Source organism: Chlamydotis macqueenii, chromosome 2, assembly GCF_036417535.1.
Source record: "Chlamydotis macqueenii isolate bChlMac1 chromosome 2, bChlMac1.mat, whole genome shotgun sequence".
NCBI classification, from domain to species: domain Eukaryota; kingdom Metazoa; phylum Chordata; class Aves; order Otidiformes; family Otididae; genus Chlamydotis; species Chlamydotis macqueenii.
The window spans coordinates 128692773-128712958 of record NC_141557.1 but is presented as its reverse complement, the minus strand read 5'-3'; the positions used below and the strand labels follow the sequence as shown (position 1 = coordinate 128712958).

Genomic DNA, 20186 nt, shown 5'->3' with positions numbered 1-20186 from the left:
GATGAAGGTGTTTCCCAGTTGCAAAAACCTGGTCGTCAGTCTGCTCCATATAGTAGGAAGAAAGCAAGCTGTTAAAAACAGTTCACAGAATGTACGCGGTGCACCCTGCAAAGCCATACCCAGCAGTTGCATCTTAACCTCTTACCCTGCATTCGCTAGCTGCTGGCAGCAAAAGCCCTTCTGATAGCGCTAAACTTCAGCCATAAATTACTCCTTTTCTCATTTTCTTTTTTTTTTTCTTACATACATTGGGAGTATCTGTCAGCCAGAAGCTTTAATAAATAAAAGTAGTGTAAATTTTGGGGGGTCTGAAAGACAGCTCAGTTCGGCCTGGATGTTTTCTGCATCCGTGTTGATTTCTCAGACCTCTTCATTCATTAACCTGGAACAGCCGTCTGTGACGGGGATGACTTTTTAACCCACATCTTGCCTCTCTTCTAACGTCTCTTCCCGGTTAGCTTTTCCGTAACGGTGCCCGCTCGACCCCACCCCGGTGGCGGGGCTCGGGGGGGAGGCAGAAAGAAATCAGAGGCGAACCTGGATGATGGGGGGATGCCGGGGGTAAACCCTCTCTGACCGGCCAGTGCCCGCCTTCTCCGCGGCCCCGGGGGACCCAAGGCCATTTTCTGTCGCTGCTGCCACGGTGGGAGAGGGAAGCCGAGCCGGTGCCCAACGCGGGCTCCGGGCTACCGCCAGGGCTGCCAAACACGCAGCTCCGCTGCCCGAGGTGGCTCGGCTGGACTCTGCGGACAGGCCTCAGCCCGCACTGCCACCCGTGGGCGGGGAGGCGCCGGGCCCGCCGCCGTTGGTTGGTTTGAATGGCCGGGCACTGCCCCTCGCCGCCCCCGGGGCGGGCGGGAAGGCGGGAGGCGCCCCTCCAGCCGGCAGGGGCGCTGCTGTCGGCGGGGGCTGGTCCCTGCGGCCGGGGCGGGGCTCAGCGGAGCGGCGGCTGCCATTCCTCGGCTGCGCGGCCGCCTCCGCCCCTTCCTGGCCGCGGCGAGCGGAGCTGTGCTGGCAGCGGGGAGGCGGCAGCGGCTGCGGCGGCGCCCAGCTCCCTGCCCGCCATGGCGATCCGCAAGAAGAGCAACAAGAACCCGCCGGTGTTGAGCCACGAGTTCATCGTGCAGAACCATGCAGACATCGTGTCCTGCATGGCCATGATCTTCCTGCTGGGGCTCATGTTCGAGGTGAGGCGGCACCGGCGCCCCCGCTCCCGAGGGTTTCGTCTTGCTTCTCCCCTCACCGCCGGGGGCTCTGGACGCTGGGCAGGGAGGGAGCGGGGTTCTCGATGCGCCGGGGGAGGCCGGGCGGGCGGGTGGCTGCGGCTGCCTCTCCGCCAGCGCGGGCGCCTTCCGGCGCACCTGCCCGCCGACCCACACCCTCCCCGGGCCCTGCGTCCCCCGGCCCGCTCGGCCCCGCTGTGCGCGGGGAGACTAGCCGACCCCCGCCCCGGCACACGGCCGGAGGAGGCAAGGCGGGCTCTCTGCCCGCCGCTCAGCCTCGCCGGGCCCAGCCCCTCGAGGAACGCCCTCCTCCCCGTCTCGGCCCGCAGAGGCGCAGCCCGTGGTTGCCGCCAGGACTGGGCTCCCGTTCTCCCTCGCCGCCTGTGAGGGGAGGCCGTGCCCCGCCGCGCCGCCGATGGGAGGGGACGGGGAGCGGGGCGGCGGGGCGCGCTTCCTCCCGCGGCAGCGGGGAGTTCCTGCGGGCGGCGGGGTTACGTGGCAGTCGGAGCGCGGCGGCCGGGGGAGGAGTGTGCGGGGGGCGGGGGGGGGGGGCGAGGCGAGGCCCAGCCGCGACAGGCGATCCCCGCTCTTTGTGTGCGCGGCCCAGCTGGGCCCCGCCGGCACTACGGCTCCCGTCAGGCCGCGCGGGGAGGGGAGCGAGCGGTGACGTGTGCCTATGGCCGCCGCTCGGGGGGAACGGGGGCGGTGGGTTTCCCTTCCCGCCCCCGCGGGTCGTCTCACGGGGCTGCGGGCGGTTTGAGGAGCCGTTGGCCCGCAGCGGGGTCGGTCCCGGTGTCTCGGCTGGTGCCGGAGTTACCCCGCCGCCTCCTCCTCCTGCGCTTTCGGGTCTGACAGCGGCGGAAGGGAGCTCCCCTCCCAGCCCCGCTGCTCGGGCAGTCTCGTTGGGCCCCCGTGTTGGATGCAGATGGTGTAAAATGCGCTTTTCTGGCACTTCTCGGTTACCTGCTGAGAGAACTGAAGAGGTGGTTTGCCTGCGTGACACCTAAAATGTTCTCAGTGCTGTCCCGTCCGAGTAAGATGCTTCCACTTTTGTTGGCTAAACGGTTCTGGCTTTTCGGTGTTTTAGCCATTTGTTTATAGAGTTGTGGGCCTTTTTATTGTAGGGATGGTTTTCATGATAACTTTGTCCAGTTTTTGATATTGCTCAGCCCTAGAGGCCAGTGGAGTTAAGAGAAGGAAAAAAAAAAATTAAAAAACTTTAAAAAAAACACGGAAAGAAAAAAAACGGCAGACCAAGAAAGCTGTCATGTTTGGGTTTACTGTGAAAAATTACCATCCTTATATGGCGGTTCTCTATGGACTGAGGTTCAAGAGATGGACTTAAACCATTACCTTTTATGTCTGCTTCTGGCTTACTATATTCACAGTATTACTGGTAGGGTTTGAAGTTTTGGGGAGACTGGATGTGGTGAATTCTTTTGTTGCCAGTCAGTTGGGGTTTTTTTGTTGTTGTTGTTTTTGTTTGTTTTTTTTTTAACCGGGGTGTTTTCCACCCCACTGTAGAAAGGCCATGTGCCTTTGTTGGTACAGATCTGGTACAGCTGAGAAGATTGTTGCAATTTTTAAAATGCTTTTATATGGGTCTTGGAAATCACCCCTTGGTACGGTAGGGTGTTTATACTGCCTGACTTGTCAGGACAGTGAGTAGCTGACAGAGCCTTCAAAGGGCAGCTCAGAACTGACTAAGGTTTTGGATTGTCCTCTGAAGGCTCCCTTGATGAATAGAGAGCTCTAGGCAACTTCACTAATTCAGGCAAACTCCCTGAAGTTACATGGACTGAACAGTCCGCTGCATATTCAGGGATGCCTGGAAATTGTAGGGCTCATTTACAAAGCACTAGTTTTAAAAATAAATAAATATTGTCTCTTGTGAATGATAACAAATGCTGGTAGTAACCTCATCGTTATCTTCAGATACTCAAAAGTATCCTTCCAAGATACATAAAGGAATGCTTTATGATGCTATGAATGCCACAAGGATGCTAGGTTTTTACAGCAATGAGAAATTATCAGATCATAAATACTGTAAAGTGTGGTTATGTTTCCCCCTCTGTTAAGACAGTTGATTCATGTTGGGTTTCAACAGAGATGTATTAAAGCTGATAATTAATTTGTGGTTATTGACAGATAAGGACTTGTGCTCCTGCTTGCTTATTTGAGTTTTTATAGTACCACCACCCCCCGCAGCCCCCCTCAAAAAAAAAGAAAGCACTTAGAACAAACTTTCTCCCCTCCTCTTTTATTCTTTCTGCTGTTTTTCACTGCCCATCTTAAAGGGGTAATACCACTACTGCTGGATTTAATTTCTTTTGGTTTACACTTCTTGCCAAAGGCTCTCCAAGGTCAAAAGAATGCTAATTCTACTGAGTTGGTATGCAGCTGGCCTGAAATGGTTCTCTGTTCTTGATACCTTTTCTTCTTGTCCACATTTTCCAAATCACCCACATATTTATTAATATTATATTGACCTTCAAATATTGTCAAATTAAAAAGTCAGTTTTAAATAAAGCTTATTCTCAACCATTGCTGCATGTATCATGGTCTAGGGATTACGTGATACAGTGCATTCTGTTAATGTAATAATACAGTATGGACTGGAGAAAGAATTGCAGCATGTGTTTTCATTTTAATGTTGTAGAAAAGGCTATTTGTAAGTAGCATTTTTGAGGATATTTCATTCAGCAGATTGGGTGTTCTGTAAACAAACCTATAGAGATCATGCAATGTATTCTGCCTTTGGAAAGTCAGGTGAAGTGTGTGATAATATGAGTTGATCAGTTTTATGGGAGGGGACAAACAAGCCGGGGAAGGGTGCTAAAACTATGGGGAAATGTTTTCGGTTTAATATAGTTTATTTCAGTGAGAACTTACAGCACTTTTTATTTTTTCCCTTTCAGATTACAGCAAAAGCAGCTGTCATTTTTGTTACACTTCAGTATAACGTTACCATTCCTGCCACAGGTATGTATCTTGCAGGGGGTTAGTTATGAGACAGTATATGCAGACATTATTAGTATGCTGTACTTTCTAGACTGAGGATAAGTGAATTTGTCAATTTGAATAGGTAATAAGCGATTTTCAAGTATTTCACTTTATTTTTAGTAAAACTCAATTTTAATTAATTAGGTTAGGGATGATGTTTCTGTTCTGCTGGCTTCATCGTTAGTGCTAAAACACCATCTGACTGGTAGATAAGCTCGCACTAATTCTTGCTCTAGTTTTGCAAGAGACGGTCTTTAATAGTCAAAGCAGAGTGGTAGTGCAACATAATTATGTTGTCCCCTTTCAGTGCATTTGGGTAAGCTTCCTAAGTGCACTTAAGTTTTCATTTTTATAGTACACCTTTGCAGAATCAGAATTAGTTTATGATGTGACAGAAAAGATGACAGTAAACAATCCATTGACCTAGCTCATGATGGCAGTTCAGTTTGACTTCTGTTTGTTCAACTGACTACAAACTACTTCTGTCTGAAAGGTTTCACTTTGAGAAACAAACTTATTAGCCATTAAACTATATTGGTGCCTAACAGTTAATTCTGTTTGTCTTTTAGAAGAACAATCTGCAGAAACAATCTCTCTTTATCACTATGGCATCAAAGACTTGGCTACAATTTTCTTTTACATGCTTGTAGCAATAATCATACATGCTATAATTCAGGAGTATGTACTGGATGTAAGTACAAAATATTAATTCTTTTCGTCAAGATAATTGTCTGATTTTAATTAGACTTTATTAAGTTAAAAATAAACTTTAATGTAAAGGTTTTTAACTGTTAAAACATGCATTGAAACTTTTTGATGTTCCAGTGCAGTTAACAGGTAAACGTTAAGGATTACAGCATATAAATAACAATGGATTTTCATTTCAGAAAATTAACAGGAAAATGCACTTTTCAAAAACAAAGCATAGCAAGTTCAATGAGTCTGGGCAACTTAGTGCATTCTACCTTTTCTCCTGTGTTTGGGGAACAAGCATTCTTGTCTCTGTAAGTATGCTTTCTTTTCTATTTGTATTATGAGATTTCAAAAACTTGACTTACGACGATAATAAATGAGTTTAAGGCTTACTTTTCTGGTTTTAGCTAACTTTAGTATTAAAGTGGGGACAAGTTTAGGGATTCTGTGTAGGTTGTAGTCAGAACTGATTATAAAGACCGATGGTGTTACTGTTGCTCAGTCTGAGTTGATTTACTGTCAACTGAATAAGGTAAAACTTTTTAACTCTGTTATGGTACTTCATTCTCTGTAGTTTTTCTGTGTTGACTTATTAGTGTAAAATAAATATTAAAAAAGCATCATAGGTAGCATTTTGGCAGCCTAGGGAATGAGTGTGTGGGCAGATTGCTGTAGGCTCAGGTGAATGTGTGCTTTCAGATTACATGCTCTTTGCTAGTGACTGTATGTGTATAAGCTTAGTTTCAAAAAAGGACAAGAGTATTATTTTTTTTCTTTTTTTTTTCTTTTTTTTTCCCCTTAACATAATGACTCCTGGAAAATCTTTTCTCTTAGTTAAGCTCAAAGCTTGTCAGCAGTTCATAAGGGAAGACTTATGGCTCTAATGATACTGAAATAACCTCCATCTCGTAGGGGCACTCTGTCTTGAATGAATGCTTGATTTGTTTGGTTACTTTTTATTTTTCTAAGCCAATATTGCTGTCTGGGGTTTGGTGTTTTGGGAGTTTGGTGTTCAATTTTGGTGGGGTTTTTTTTTGTAAAAGGAAATACATTGTTCTGCAGTTTCTACTTGTATGTGTAGATGTATGTACACCTGTGCATATACAGAAATAATATACGCATATGTATGTTCTTTATTTCTGATGAGGAAGTAACATCTTTGAAGGTTTATTGGGATTTTTTTGTGTGTTTGTTTGTTTTTAGGAGAACTATGTATCAGATCCAACCTCTCTGTGGAGGGACTATCCGCACACTCTGATTCCGTAAGGCCTCTTCCTTAGAGGATTGTTGGGGAGAGGAGGGAGTGTTTTAAACTTGGGGTGTGTCACATACAGTCTGTGTAGAATACGTAGTCTGTAAAATTTTCTTTGTCAGTAATGGTTTTTTGCTCATATTTATGGAGGAACTTGATTCTCTGTCAATTTGTAGCATAAAGAATTCTCTTTCTGTAGGCAAAATAATTAAGTTTTTGCAACCTTTATTTATCTAATAAAGGTTGCAAACCCAAAATGTTTGGGTTTTGGTTTTTTTTTTTTTTAAAAAAAAAAATCTTACTTTTGAGTTGGCTGGCAGGAGGGATCTGTATTTTTTTTTTCTTTGGGGACAGTGACTAAATGTATTCAATAGAAAGCTTCTGAAATGTTTTAAGTTCATTAATAAAAAGTAATATTCTTCAATTCTTGCTGTATTGTACAGGTTTCAAATGAAGTTTTTCTACATCTTACAGTTGGCATACTGGTTTCATGCTTTTCCAGAACTGTACTTCCAGAAAACTAAAAAAGTAAGTTTAAAATGTAAATCAAAAGAACGTCAACCAACTCGAAACAGTGGAATAGTTAATTTCTTTTTGACTTCCAGGGTAATGTGTTACCCTAGATTTCCCACCCTGTTCTTAATTTGTGCTACCCATTTTTCCTGATGGAATTTTGGGTGCTCAGATGTCCATGTGAGAAGATAGGTTATTTTCAGTTAAATCCAGTGTTTCTAGGGGCAGTAAAATTGTTATATATCTGTTGTTCAACGAAAAAGTTATATTTTTTTCTCATCTATTAAAATAATTTTTCCTTGAGCAAATGAATATGAGATTTTCTTTTCAATTTTTTTTTTTTGTTTCTTGTAATTAGTAGTCTGAATAGTCTCACTGAAATCACAGTTGCTTCATGAATCATGATACAGGTATAGAACATAAGCAGTGAATAATTTCATAAATCCAAGGAATATTAAACTCTGGGATTTGATTTAAATAGCCCTGTCGTCAGTAGAAGTTATGTTTAGTTGTGTATTGTGTTTTGGTTTTTTTTCAATGCTCAATTTTTAACAGCATCGTTTTCCCCCTAAGGATTTTCTCTGGGATTCTCAAAACGCTAAATCTACTGTAGTTTGGGGTTTTTTTGTAACGTACTCTTTACCTTTCTGGACTAGTCTCTTTGCTTGTTTTTGCTGAGGCTCATTTTGCATATGCAATTTCCTTTTTAAACTTTTCTGTTTTAAACTCTGCAATGTGATGTTACCAAGGGCAAATATGCCTGACTAATTTCGTGGCCTTCTATGGTGGAGTGACAGCATCAGTGGATGAGGGAAGAGCTACTCATGTCATCTACCTGAGCTTCTGTTAAGGCTTTTTATATGGTCCCCCACAGCATTTTTACTTCTAAATTTGAGGGAGATAGATTTGATGGATGGACTGTTAGTTGGATAAGGAACTGGATGGATGGCTACTTACGAGGAGTTACAGTCAGTGGCTCAATGTCCAAGTGGAAACCAGTAACAAGTGGTGTTCTTCAAGGGTCTATCCTAGCACCAGTGCTATTTAATATCTTCATCAATGACATAGTGGGATTGAGAGCACCCTCATCAAGTTTGCAGGTGATACCAAGCTGAGTGGTGCTGTTGATTTGCTTGAGGAAAGGAATGCGAACCAGAGGAGCCTTGACAGGCTTGAGGATTGGACCTGTGTGAACCTCCATGAAATTCTACAAGGCCAAGTGCAAGGTCCTGCACCTGGGTCATGGGTATCCCCAATATCAGTAGAGGCTGAGGATTAATAGATTGAGAGCAGCCCTGCAGAGGAGGACTTCAGGGTACTGGGGGTTGAAAAATTGGACATGAGCTGGCAATGTGTACTTGCAGCCCAAAAAACAAATTCTGTCCTGAGCTGCATCAAAAGAAGCATGGCCAGCAGGTCGAGGGAGGTGATTCTGCCTCTCTGCTCTGGTGAGTCCCCACCTCAGCGTCCAGCTCTGGGGTCCCCAGCACAGAAAATATATGGACCTGTTCAAGTGGGTCCAGACCTGTTGAAGTGTGGTCCACTGGGAGCACAAAAATGATCAGAGGGCTGGAGCACCTCTCCTGTGAAGACAGGTTGAAAGAGTTGGAGTTGTTCAGCCTGGAGAGGAGAAGGCTCTGGGGAGACCTTACAGTGGCCTCTCAATATTTGAAGGGGACTTACAAGAAAGATGAAGACAGACTTTTTATCAGGGCCTGTAGTGACAGAACAAAGGACAATGATTTTAATTTGAAAGAGGGTAGATTGAAATTAGATAGGAAGAAATTCTTTACAGTGAGAGTGGTGAGACACTGGAACAGATTGCTTAGAGAAGCTGTGGATGCCCTGTCATTAGAAGTGTTAAAGGTCAGATTGGGTCAACCTGATCTAGTGAAAGATGTCTCTGCCCATGGCAGAGGCAGTTGGACTGGATGATCTATAAAGGTCCCTTCCAACCCAAACCATTCTGTGATTCTGTTGTTGCTCTGTGACTAGACTGTGTCTCTGCTGCCAGAGTTCTGCTTCATAAAAGAAAATGAAACATATGTGTTATGTAACCGTAGGTCTTTGTTCAAGAGCCTAGAAAAGGCTTGGGAAAATAATAATGAGATGCTTTGTTTGTATGCTGATCAGATGCAGTATAAACACTGATGTTTTGCAGACACAGTGCAGCTGATGTTCCCATATTGAGCTAGTCATATCTCTCGAATTTGACTTTATATCCAAGTGTGGAGATTTTTTTAACGTAACTTCAAGAAAGCTGTCACAAAAGTGCGGCATATTGAGTAGCAATGTTTTACTGGGTCACTGGTGGGAACTTTGGCCTCTAACTTTTGCATTAGGTTTTGAGAGTTCATTTGTTTTAGCAAGTTCATATTTGATGCTTATTTCACCACAGTTTAACCTCTGCCATCTTGGCTTCTCTGCCTTATTCCTTCCCTTAAAGGAACTGGCTTCTTTTACTCAGATCTAGTTGTCTGTACTGCTGAGTAGACAAGAAAAGAAGTTCTTTACTCAGCTTTCTGTATAGTAGTGTATACCTCTGACTCCATTGTTCCAGTAGGCTGGCAGTCTCTGGAACAGAGGAGTGCAAAAGGCTCATCCTGGTAGTCCTTGGAGAAAATGAGCTTTTGTACTGAGACTGTTCTCCAATTTGTCTGAAAGAACTCATTTTTCCTATTCTTTCAGATCATTTAGAGTAGGTCTGTTTTCTTGCTCTTTGTGTGTGTGTGTGGTGTTTGCTGCTGTCACAAGTGTTTGATTCTGTGCTTTTGTTGGCTTTGAGATGGAGTATTGCATAACATAGCGTAGATCTTACAAGATGAAATTTTTAGGCCTTTTTTTTAATTACATGATATGTATACAAGATAAAGCTTGTTTGAAGTTTAGGGAATCTTTCCCAAAAGTAGCAGTTTTTTTAAGCACAACTGAATGTACTCTGCATACCCCTTCAAGACAGATTTTTACTGTGATCTAGTACACTTCAGTGATTCTTCTGTTCACAGATGGCACCTTTGGCTTTCTGTGTGCTGTGTGTCTGTGCTTGAATTTTTGTCTGTTTCTCTATTATTTTGTCTCAATTAATTGTTGAATTTAATGAGGCTGGCTAAAACCTAACTTGAAGCGTGACCATGTGGCTTAGCGTGATTAATAACATTATTCCCTGTATTTGCCAGCAACGGTGTGTCAGAATCTTGGGTGATCTTGAATTTTTAAAATAGATCTCAACACTAAGAAACCTTTTCATTTTGTTTCATAGACTGTTATTTTATTTCTGTACCAATCTGACAGAATCTGAAGGGCAGCAAATGTGGAACTGTAGGAAGTTATCTGATGATACAGTAATGCATACCAAATAAGTATTGTAATAGCTAATACAAATTGACAGTAGTAATATCAAATAAAAACAGGCCCTTTTAAAAAGCATCTTTGTGATGTTTGCTGTGTTTTCTCACAAGATCCTGAATATTATCGGTAAGTAAGCAGTCTATGGGTTTAGATGATCTAGACTGAGTAATTCATTGCCAGAACAGGCCACATTAAGGTAGCTGATAAACCAAGAAGAGTTTCCAAGACTAGGGAATAGTTTGTAATAGTAGATAACGTTGTATAATGATGTAGAACATTGTGTATAATGCAGACTTACTTTTTTCTTCCTAATAGGAAGATATCTTTCGCCAGATTGTCTACATTGGCCTTTATCTCTTTCATATTGCTGGAGCCTATCTCCTGAAGTAAGTAAATCATAAACTTTTGCTTGCTTCATTCTCTATCTTAAACATCTGACAAAATGTCTGAATGTTTGCTCTATTTGTTTCAATAGTCTGACCCATCTTGGACTTGTTCTTCTGGTATTGCATTACTTCGTTGAATTCCTTTTCCACATATCACGTCTTTTCTACTTCAGTGATGAAAGATACCAGAAAGGGTAAGTAGTCTTTATCTTTTAAATTAGTGTAATTTCTGTCTCAAAGGCATGTGCATTTAACTAACCAGAAACCAAAATTTCAAGGGAGTTCGAACAATGTTTTCTTAGAGGCTGTAGTTCTCCAGACTAGTTTTAGTATTTATATTTGTAAACCAACTATTTTTTTAACCTTATTCACCTAGTAAGTATGTTAGTAGCAGTATAAAATGAAATTAAATCCCACATTAAGTACAATTTTTTTTTTTTTTAAGTTTTGTAGAGAAAGGAACAGCATAGGTTGCTAATACAGCCAGTTCTATAGGAACTAATAACGTAGTTATGTACTAACAATAATGGAAAGCACTTTCCATTGAGTTAGAATTACTAGAACATTTTTTTGGTTTGAAAAAGATTGTGAGGCAGGGCTTTTCGTGCTTTTTCCCTTCTATAAGTACTAGAAATACAAGCCTAGTGTAGGATAGGTACGAAATAATGAATATAGGTTAAGTTCTTGAATTTCAAATGAACTCACATGGTGAGGAGCAAACATTTGCGTTGTTAGTACTTGTGTTTGTGAGTGGAATATTTGTTTAGTGTTTGTGGTGTTTTTCTTCCTAGGTTTTCACTGTGGGCAGTTCTTTTTGTTTTGGGAAGGCTTCTCACCTTGATTCTCTCGGTCCTCACTTTTGGCTTTGGATTGGCAAGAGCAGAAGATCAGCAGCTTAATTTCAGTACTGGAAACTTTAATATCCTGGCTGTTAGGTACAGTGAACTTGGAATAGTTCTTAAGCATGGGCTGTAAAACTGTGTTAAATGCACAATATAAACAATGTGATATTAATGATAGTAATTCTGAATGGTTAGGTGTTTTCATGCAGCCATCAGTAGGAGCAGCTTATGTAACACTCTTGTAAGGCACAGTGAAATGAATTGAAGAATTTACAGTCTACAGCTGGGAAATGTGTTGTCAGGTTGTTTGTCAGGAAAAAAAAAACAGTTAAAATGAATATCCAGTTACAGAGATTACTTTCAAATGTTTACAGTTAGTAAATTGAATTCTAGATATAATTGCAGTGACTTTACAGTCACTGGCCTTATGGCCAGAGCATCTTTGGCCCTGGTTGAAGACTCCTGCCGCTTTCTGCCTTTATTACAGCTCTTGTTGCTGCTGGGTGATGCAGAATGTTCAACCAACCGCCTGACTTTCTTGTGAATTAAGTCCAGAAACAAAAACTATTGAAACATTGACAATGTCTGCTTTACCCTGCAGAGTTGACACTTGGAATTGCAAGCCTCTCTTAAACCATTTTCAGCTGTTACTACCTGGTACCTCAGGAGTAATACTGAGAAAGGAGAAAGCAGGAAAGAAGTCTAGTACTTCCTAGTTTTGATGGAGGGGCAAAGACTTCACTCTCACTGTGTATCTAGTTTTGTTCAGCTATGCGAAGCCCAGTGGCCCTATGTGAGCTAACTCTTACATGGCTTAGGAATTGGGTGTTACTAGGAGGGAAAGGGAAGTTGCTGAAAAAACCCAAACAAAACTGAACTTTTGCAGATTCATGTTAGAAGGAATCACTGTAATGTGTTTGAAGAACCTGAGTAAAAAGGCAATTTATGACATACAAAAAACTATCTGAGGTGATGTTCTACTTTCCCTTTCTATTTGAATAATGAGATAAACTTACTGATAAGCCTTTACTTGGGTTTTGTTTCTAGAATCAGTGTGCTGGCCTCTATCTGCATGACTCAAGCATTTATGATGTGGAAGTTCATTAATTTCCAGCTTCGGAGGTGGAGAGAGCATTCTTCTTCTCAGCCTCAGTCAGTGAAAAAGAAGTTTGTAACAGCTAAAGGAAAGACCTCCAGAAAAGAAAGAGGTTTGTATTTTCAGTTTTTCTGTTGTCTTGACTTCTCAAAAGCAACTTTAGGTAAAAAAGAGCCTTTTTAAAAATATAATTGCTAAAGAAACATTTTATGTTTAACTTGCAAGTGAGATGACTCAGTTACAGAAACAGTGTCGGTGAGTGTTGTTGTGCAGGTTTTTTAAATATGAAAAAACCCAGTATATTTTAATTGTTTGTTTTTCTCTTGTAATTGAATGAAAGAATTACCATTTCTTTAGTTAATGCAGCATGAGATTTTTATTATGTCTAATTTTATCACTTGAGCAAAATGTGCCATGCTTATGTTTTGTTCCCTTATAAAAAGGGAACAGACACATTTTTAGATCTGTTCTGATAATAAATTACTTCTAAATTTTTCTTGCTCTTTTTCAAGCTTTTTTTTTCCTTTGCCACTAAATTCTGAGGTTTTAGGACAAGGAGATGGTTTGATGATCTGTCAAGTAAATAGGCTTATGTTGGCCTGATTTTACGAAAAATAGAATTTTGGTACTTCTTTTAAGGGGAGGTAATAACTACTTACTACTCTAAAGCTGTGTAGAAGCATTTGGAAATTAACTCCAGATTTTACTTCTTGATTATATCAGACTCTCCTTATGGAAGGGGCATGAAAGATGAACTGAAGCCTTTTTCCTCCAAGGAAAATTATGTGCTCCATTAAGAAAAAAAAAAAAATTCCCCACAATTCAGGATTTTTGTTGTACCAACAATTAAAACTTTTGATATTTAATTACTAACTTGAGTAACTTCCACACTTTTAAAAAAAAAAACTACGTAAGTCACTTTAAAAGCTTATTTCAGCATGATCCTTTGCAACCTGTTCCACTTTTTGATATATTGAACACAACATGTGTGAAGACCATTTGCACAGAAGACTGAGATTTGTGGTCAGAGATCAATTCAGTGATTTAAAAAAAAATTTTTTTTTCAAGTTTCTTTATTAAAATCATGTGCTTTGGAGTATTTCTGTACTCTCTTTTGATGATTTGTAATTATCACAACTTGGCTTTTGTGCAGTGTTGAGTTTTTTTTGTCAGAAAATTCAGTTGGATTTTTTTTTTTTTTTGAGTGAAGGTAGTTTCCTTTGTAGATGTCCTGCTTAATCAGAGTTTCATGTTCATTGCATTTTAAATTAATTCCACAAAACAAAAAAGTAATCTGTTATGACAAATATTTTTAAAGCATAAATTTAAATGGCATTTTAATCAGTGAGTCAAAAATGCAGTAGCTTTTTAAAATCTCCTCAACTGTTTCATTCATGTAATTTGGTGAACTTGCTGGTTTTCACCCAACTTCAGTGGAGACTTGCAAGTGGTAAATGAATAGTGAAAAAGTCAGTTAATTGGAATTGTGGTTTAATTTACAAAATAGCTGAGCTATGGCTTTCTTAAAGACTGGGCAATTTTACAGTTTATTTTAAATGGAAAGAAAAGAACTTTAAAATCCAAAAGATTAGTGTTGTTTCAGTTTCTTCTGTTTTGAAGATTCCTGTACTGTTATCTGTTCAGAATACTTGCAGAAAATACAGCAAAACAGTGCTTTTGAAAGAGTAGTAAATGCAATTAAACTGTTTAAAACAGTCTCTTTTCTTTTTTCTGTGGTTGGATGGATTTTTTGGAGACAGGGCACAATGAAATGTGTTACTTCTAGACTATCCCAAAAACAAGAAATGACAGTAGAAAAATCCTACTGGTGGATGTAGGTGGGGTACCCAGGCACAGCATGAGCTTTTTAAAAAGTATCCAAAGATGACCTTATGTAGGCTTAAAGTGGTGGTGTCATTTACAACCAAATACGTTGGATAGACTCTGACTGTTCCTGTGCGACTGATTTGGCCTGTGTCTGGTCTCAGTCTCATGTATGGTTCCGATTTTATTTTTTTCTTTTAGTTGCTTGTTTTCATAAATCGGAGCATTTGGGTGTAGTGGGGGAGAGAGGGAGATCAACAATTGTTCTTGTGGATTGGCCACGCTCTGTGGTGATCTGCAGCACATCTGCAGATGGAAAACATTCATTTAACTAGTTATTTGTACCAAAAAAAAAAAAAATCATCGCTTGAAGTTGGAATGATATTGTAAGTTGGAGCAGGGATGTTAAGCAGCAAGCATTATAGCTGGCTATGCACTCAGCTCTTCAGATCTTTCTATAAATATAGTTACTGCCAGGCAACACCTCTGCTTCCTTGGTTGTGTGACACTCAGTAACGGAGATACTTTTAATTCACAATGGTATCACATTGCTCTGTTTTACTGTAAGTTGAATGCATTATAAATGTGCAGATTTTAGGTCATTGTTTTAGGGCAAACTTTTGCTACCAAATTGTCACTGTGGTGCCTGTACAGATTAAAACTCTTGAGATCTTTAAGTTGGCCCAGAAGTGGGGTAGAAGTAAAGAGCTGCAGCTGATTACACATTCTTGCTTTGTATTCTTAGATAGGTGCCTGGTCTTGTGCTTGAACTCTTTCCATGTACACATGCTCATCTCAAATCTAACTACTGTTTTACTTCTGTCCATCTTAGCTATGTAAACATCTTCATCAGAACATAAACGAATTCCATATGTTAAAGTACATACTTTAAAAATTGTGTGTGCATGTGTATGTAAATTACTTTTCCTATATATATGAAAAGCTTGTAAAGGTAAGTGAAGGAGTGTAATTTTAGCAAGAATTAAAATATTAAATAGGTGGGATAAAGAATAAAGACCTATACCAGGTAATTGTGTATATACTGTGTGTCTCCAGAATTCCATGGGACAGTCTCATCTACAGGTTGAGTATTTTACTTTTTAAGGGAGTATCTTCTAAAATATTGTAGCTGGTCTTGATTTTCAGTCTAGATGTATATAATGCACGCATTTTGGTGTCTAGCCATGTTGGGAAACCAGACTATACCATAGTAAACTTTAAATTTTACCCTTTGTAAAAACTTAATTATACTATTGCATTATGAATTATAATGATGAGGTTTAACAAATAAGATAGATCAGAAAAAACAGTTTAAAGACTGTTTGTATAGAACATCCAAAAATGTAATCAAATACAAAGCGTCTCATTGTATTTGAAAAATGTTTTCTCCTTTTTTCCAGAAAATGGAATAAATGGAACAGTGACCTCAAATGGAGCAGACTCGCCTCGTAGCAGGAAGGATAAATCCTCGTAAAACTGGGTTTTATTAAGTTAATTGACTAATGTCCCCAAAGAATCTGCTTTTTACATGGATGGCCGTTCAGCACTAGAGATGTTATGGATTAAAGAAAATACAATTCATGGGTTTTGATTATTGCTGTTGTTTTGAGAAACTTTTTTTAAAAGCCATTTTGACTAAGGAAAAAGGTTTATCTGTCTTCAGATATTTGGGTGGGGGGAATACAACACTTTTTAAATAACATTGACACTTTTTTAAACATTTATTGTGACATAATAACTTCACTTAATGAGGATCACCGTTGCAATGTATTATTTCCTTCCAGTTTTTGTAATCCTGGTGATATATACTGTTCTACCAACTTCACTTTTTCCAGGTTCTTCAAGAAATATTGCAAAATTGACGTAAAAACTTGGTATGCATTTTCAGATACTCTGACTTTTCAGTTAATTACTTTGATTCAAATTTACAATTCAAATTGGGATTTTGAGACACCAATAAAACTCTTTATTTTGCAGTTATTAGCTACACAATGTGTGCTCTAAGAATTGCCCCATATCATTAAAACAAAACTGAACTCATTGGAAATGTTGCGGAGTCTTATTGTTTGTTGGTTAGAAATCTCTTACAAGGAACAAAAAAAAACTTTTGAGATACAGCTGTAGCACTTGAAAATTAGAAGGGAGCATGTATGGTCATAGAGTTGATTTGAGTGCACTGTTAACTCCTGTCTGTGCTTTTAAAGTGTATGTATCTTGGAGAATTAGTGTGCATTGGACCTTCTTTGAAAACTTAACCTGTCTGATTTTAGAGGGTGGAGGTTCTTACAATGTCTTGCTGTGTTTGTTTTAGGAGGCATTCAATGCTTCGTGAAGAGGCAGTTTATTAGATAAATGGATCAAGTTATGAGAAACATTCATTTATTCTAACTACTTTGCTTTGTTTCACCTCTGTTAGGATATAGTTTGATTTCTCCTATGTATATTTTTATGAAAAAAAAATATTTAAAAGCTACAACTTCTTAAAACTGATTTATTGTGCCCTTTGCAACAACTGGAAGAATCTTAATTTAAGAATTTTTCCATTATCTGTCCTTCATAGTTGTAATAAATGTTGAAGCTTTGTCCAGTTAATTTTCCAGTTTAATGTACAGTTAATGTTTCCTCTGTACCTTTTGTAATGGGTATCATTCAATCCATTTCACTTGAGAATGAGTTAGAGATTTAATTCAGCCTTAAGAAGTTACTAAATTAGTCTTTCAAGTTAACCCAAGTATTGGACTGCTTATTGATTGAGAGGAGTAATTATGAGCAATCAAGCTGATAAATAAAATAGTTTTAATTAAAATCTGTTATTATAATGGAGTTTATACCCAATGAAATAATAAATCTGCATTCTATGTCTTCTACAGTTCGGTTGCTTACTATACAGAATAAACATTTCTCGTACAAAATCTTCAGTACAAGTAACTATCCCTTCTTCAGTTGTTTAGTGCTGTTGAGAGTTACTGCAGTATAATTTATTGTATGTTTTGGCTAATTTCAGTCACAGTTCACGAGTACTTGCTTCACAGCTCCTGAAGTGAACTTGACAGGTTTGGACTTGCTTAGCTTGAGAACTCTGGGGCAGCATGCCCTGCAATACGCCCGGTCTGCTTCAGCAGAAGTAGCTATGCCATGTCTTGATTTGAAAAAATAAAACTGAAGCAGTGAAACTGTGAATCTATCTGATCTGACCATGAAACTGTAAAATTGGGACTCAGAATTTTTGAGGGAATTGCCTACGTTAAATACTTGCTGCACAAAATCATGTTTGGTGTCTCTAAAAACACCTTCATCGATTCAGTGTGCCTTCCTCTCGAGTTGTACCTTAAGCCAAAAGGGGCACATTTTTAAATTTTCTAGTCTGGTACTTTAAGTCCGTTTGCTTGTGGTATCTGGTTGTACTGGTGTGTCAAAATCATAAAGAGTGGAGGAACAAATTATGAAGAGAGCATTTAAGGTACTTCTTGAGATCTTTTAAGACTTATTGGAGTCTGAGGGTTGTAATAGTTGTTTCCCTAAGGCAAACTGTTTTTTGTAAACCTCATTCCTTGGCACAGTAGTCTTGAAATGTAAACTTGAAGTTCACTTCTTTCAGGAGACTGTGCTCTTGCCTGTTAATACTGACGTTGCTTTTTGTCTCCTTTTGGCCTTATGGACGTTCTTGGCCTTTGGACTTTTAAAAAAGCACTTTAGTTTCCGCAATGGCTTAATCTTCATCCTTGCCTTATAGGAGTTGTTGCTTTCTACCAAGTGACAGAGAATAATTTCTAGAATTTGGGTAGAGTATTGGAAACCAGTATATTCTGTCTCTTGTGTCATAACTAAAAATACATATTTATTGGTCTGGATGAGGCAAAAGCAGTAGTTTTGAATTTTCTACCTTGGGGTGGAAACCCCCATGAATTTAGAAGATTGAGACTTCTATTTCTAGTTTGATGTTACTTGTTTTGGCATAAGATAACTGGATAACTTATTTTGAATTGCTTAAAACTGATTTTCAAATGTTACTGCATTTTAGCTCTGTGTAATCTGAGATTCGGTAAGCTGGAAGAAGAGTAATTGTCTCATCATGGTTTCTTAATTATGGAATCAGGAAAATCAGAAATGGAAATGACTGAAGAGCTCATTATTTATATTCCTATGCATAATAAAATAATTTTTGCTTAGGCTGTAGTAATTTATCCTGGTCAGTTACCAGGCTTTGTCTGTTTAGATGGATTTGAATTGAGTAATTAATGCAGACTGTGGATAGGGTTTATTGGGTTTGTTTTTTTTCTTAAACCCCTTCCTCCCTGCTCCATCTTGTCAGAACTTTTCAAGAGCTAGAACAGATGATTTCAAGACCTTTTTTCACACCCAGTGTATGTTTGGTTTATGTGCCAAAATCTACTGTTTAAACCAGTATTTTACTTTTACTAAATAATTATATGTAACTTCAAAGTAAAAACAAGGCATGCAGAGCAGCTGAAATTAATTCAGAGTCACTGTTTTTATCTAGACACTCTCCTCTTGACTAGTTGCAAAGATTGATTTATGTTTGAATTTTTCATGGCTCTTTGGAAATACCGGGTTTTGGGTGATTCCATGGCCAAACTTTGGAATGATCAAGGGATTTGCCATGCCGCGAAAATGCGTAGGCTGTTTCTGCTGACGTTAGACTATGCTGAAAGTAAGTAACGTATGTTGGGATAATGCATTTAGAAAATCAATAGTTACTGGTAAGCATTTGGTATTTTTCCTAAATGCTTTTTTCTTTGAAAATGTTAGTTGTGTTTATGGAGTTAAGAGTACCCAGAATTCTAATAAGCAGCGTGGTACTTCGGTACAAGTAATTGGACTTCTGTAAAAAGGATTAATACACATCTGCTGTTGTTTTGCTCTTTGCAGATTTCTGACTGCACCTGAGGTGATTTTGTCGGGGTACAAAACTTGATATTAAAGGGAAGGGAGCATTTTCATGGTCATGCTTGGCTGAAAGTAATGCAGGCTGCTGCCGAAATTGGGGTTCTGTCCCTTGCCTTGTCTAGCACAAAGCCTTTCTGATTGCATGGTGAGCTACATCAGGGAGCTGGTGCAGCTGAAAACTAGCCTGCTTGAGCAGTTGCTTTTTCACTGGATTAGTTGCCTGATAGTAATCCTGGAGATACACAGGTATTTGTGTAGAAGCAAAAAGAAAAGATGCAGGGAAAGGTGAATCGAGCTCTAAGACAGCTGCCCCTTTCAACTGCACTTCTGGTTGCAAGTGACACTAGATGACAGTATGAGTTGGGAGATCTCACTGAAGGGCTTCCAGTCATCAGTACCAGAGGGAGCTGGTCTCTGTCGTAGCTCCTACATGCCAAACTGTTGTTTAAGTGTTAACAGATTTTTGTCAGGTGTTGTAGGGGAAGGGGGAATACTCGGTGTGCTTTACTGTACTGAGATACCTTCTATCTGTCTTAGTTTCAGGGTTTCCAAACAGTGCAAGGTGATACTGGTGGTGTAGAAATAGGAATCCAGAAAATGTAGTTTCTCTTGAACCAAAAAAAAAACCAAGATTACTTTCTGAAACAGAGAGGAAACTACAGCTTTTTGCTTTTTTGGTGTGGGATTTTTCTTGACATGAACCATTCATGTTTTGAAGTAGATCTTCCAGAGAGCTTTGCAAGAATTGCACTGTATGCCTGTCAAGGTACGTGGAGGGGAGGGTTGTTTGGTTTCTCTTACTTTGTTTTCCTGTTTTCAGGAAGTTCACCAGCTGATTCCTAGGTCATACTTGGGTTTGGTTCCATTTGTGACTCAGCCCTTTGGGGCTGTGTTGTAGAAAATGGAGACTGGCAGCTTCAATAGGCTCCCTGTGCAGTGCTGGTCATTGCTGTCCTAATTGTTCTCTGTGGAAAATGTTGGTATTGAAGGGACTTGAACATGAAGTAGAGAGAGTCGTGATACTTGTAACGTTTACAGGCCGGTGAGAGCCTGCATACAGAGATACTGCATTCCAGGGGGCTGTGGTTTAATTCCTGG

General features: G+C 39.9%; 1 protein-coding gene across 2 annotated transcripts; it reads left to right on the top strand.

The window, feature by feature from the left end:
- The first annotated feature begins 970 nt into the window (after nucleotides 1-970).
- On the top strand, nucleotides 971-17047 carry TRAM1 (translocation associated membrane protein 1). Of its 2 annotated transcripts, none has more exons than XM_086740928.1 (11): nucleotides 971-1187; nucleotides 4142-4205; nucleotides 4796-4917; nucleotides 5114-5230; nucleotides 6123-6181; nucleotides 6615-6699; nucleotides 10348-10418; nucleotides 10508-10612; nucleotides 11210-11353; nucleotides 12308-12468; nucleotides 15581-17047. In XM_086740928.1, the coding sequence occupies exons 1-11, from the start codon at nucleotides 1065-1067 to the stop codon at nucleotides 15652-15654; spliced, it is 1125 nt and encodes a 374-aa protein (XP_086597054.1). In that variant the 5' UTR covers nucleotides 971-1064; the 3' UTR covers nucleotides 15655-17047. The 2 variants fall into 2 exon arrangements, with proteins under 2 accessions (XP_086597054.1, XP_086597055.1); XM_086740929.1 differs by lacking the exon at nucleotides 971-1187 and adding an exon at nucleotides 1979-2256.
- Nucleotides 17048-20186: the final 3139 nt, after the last annotated feature.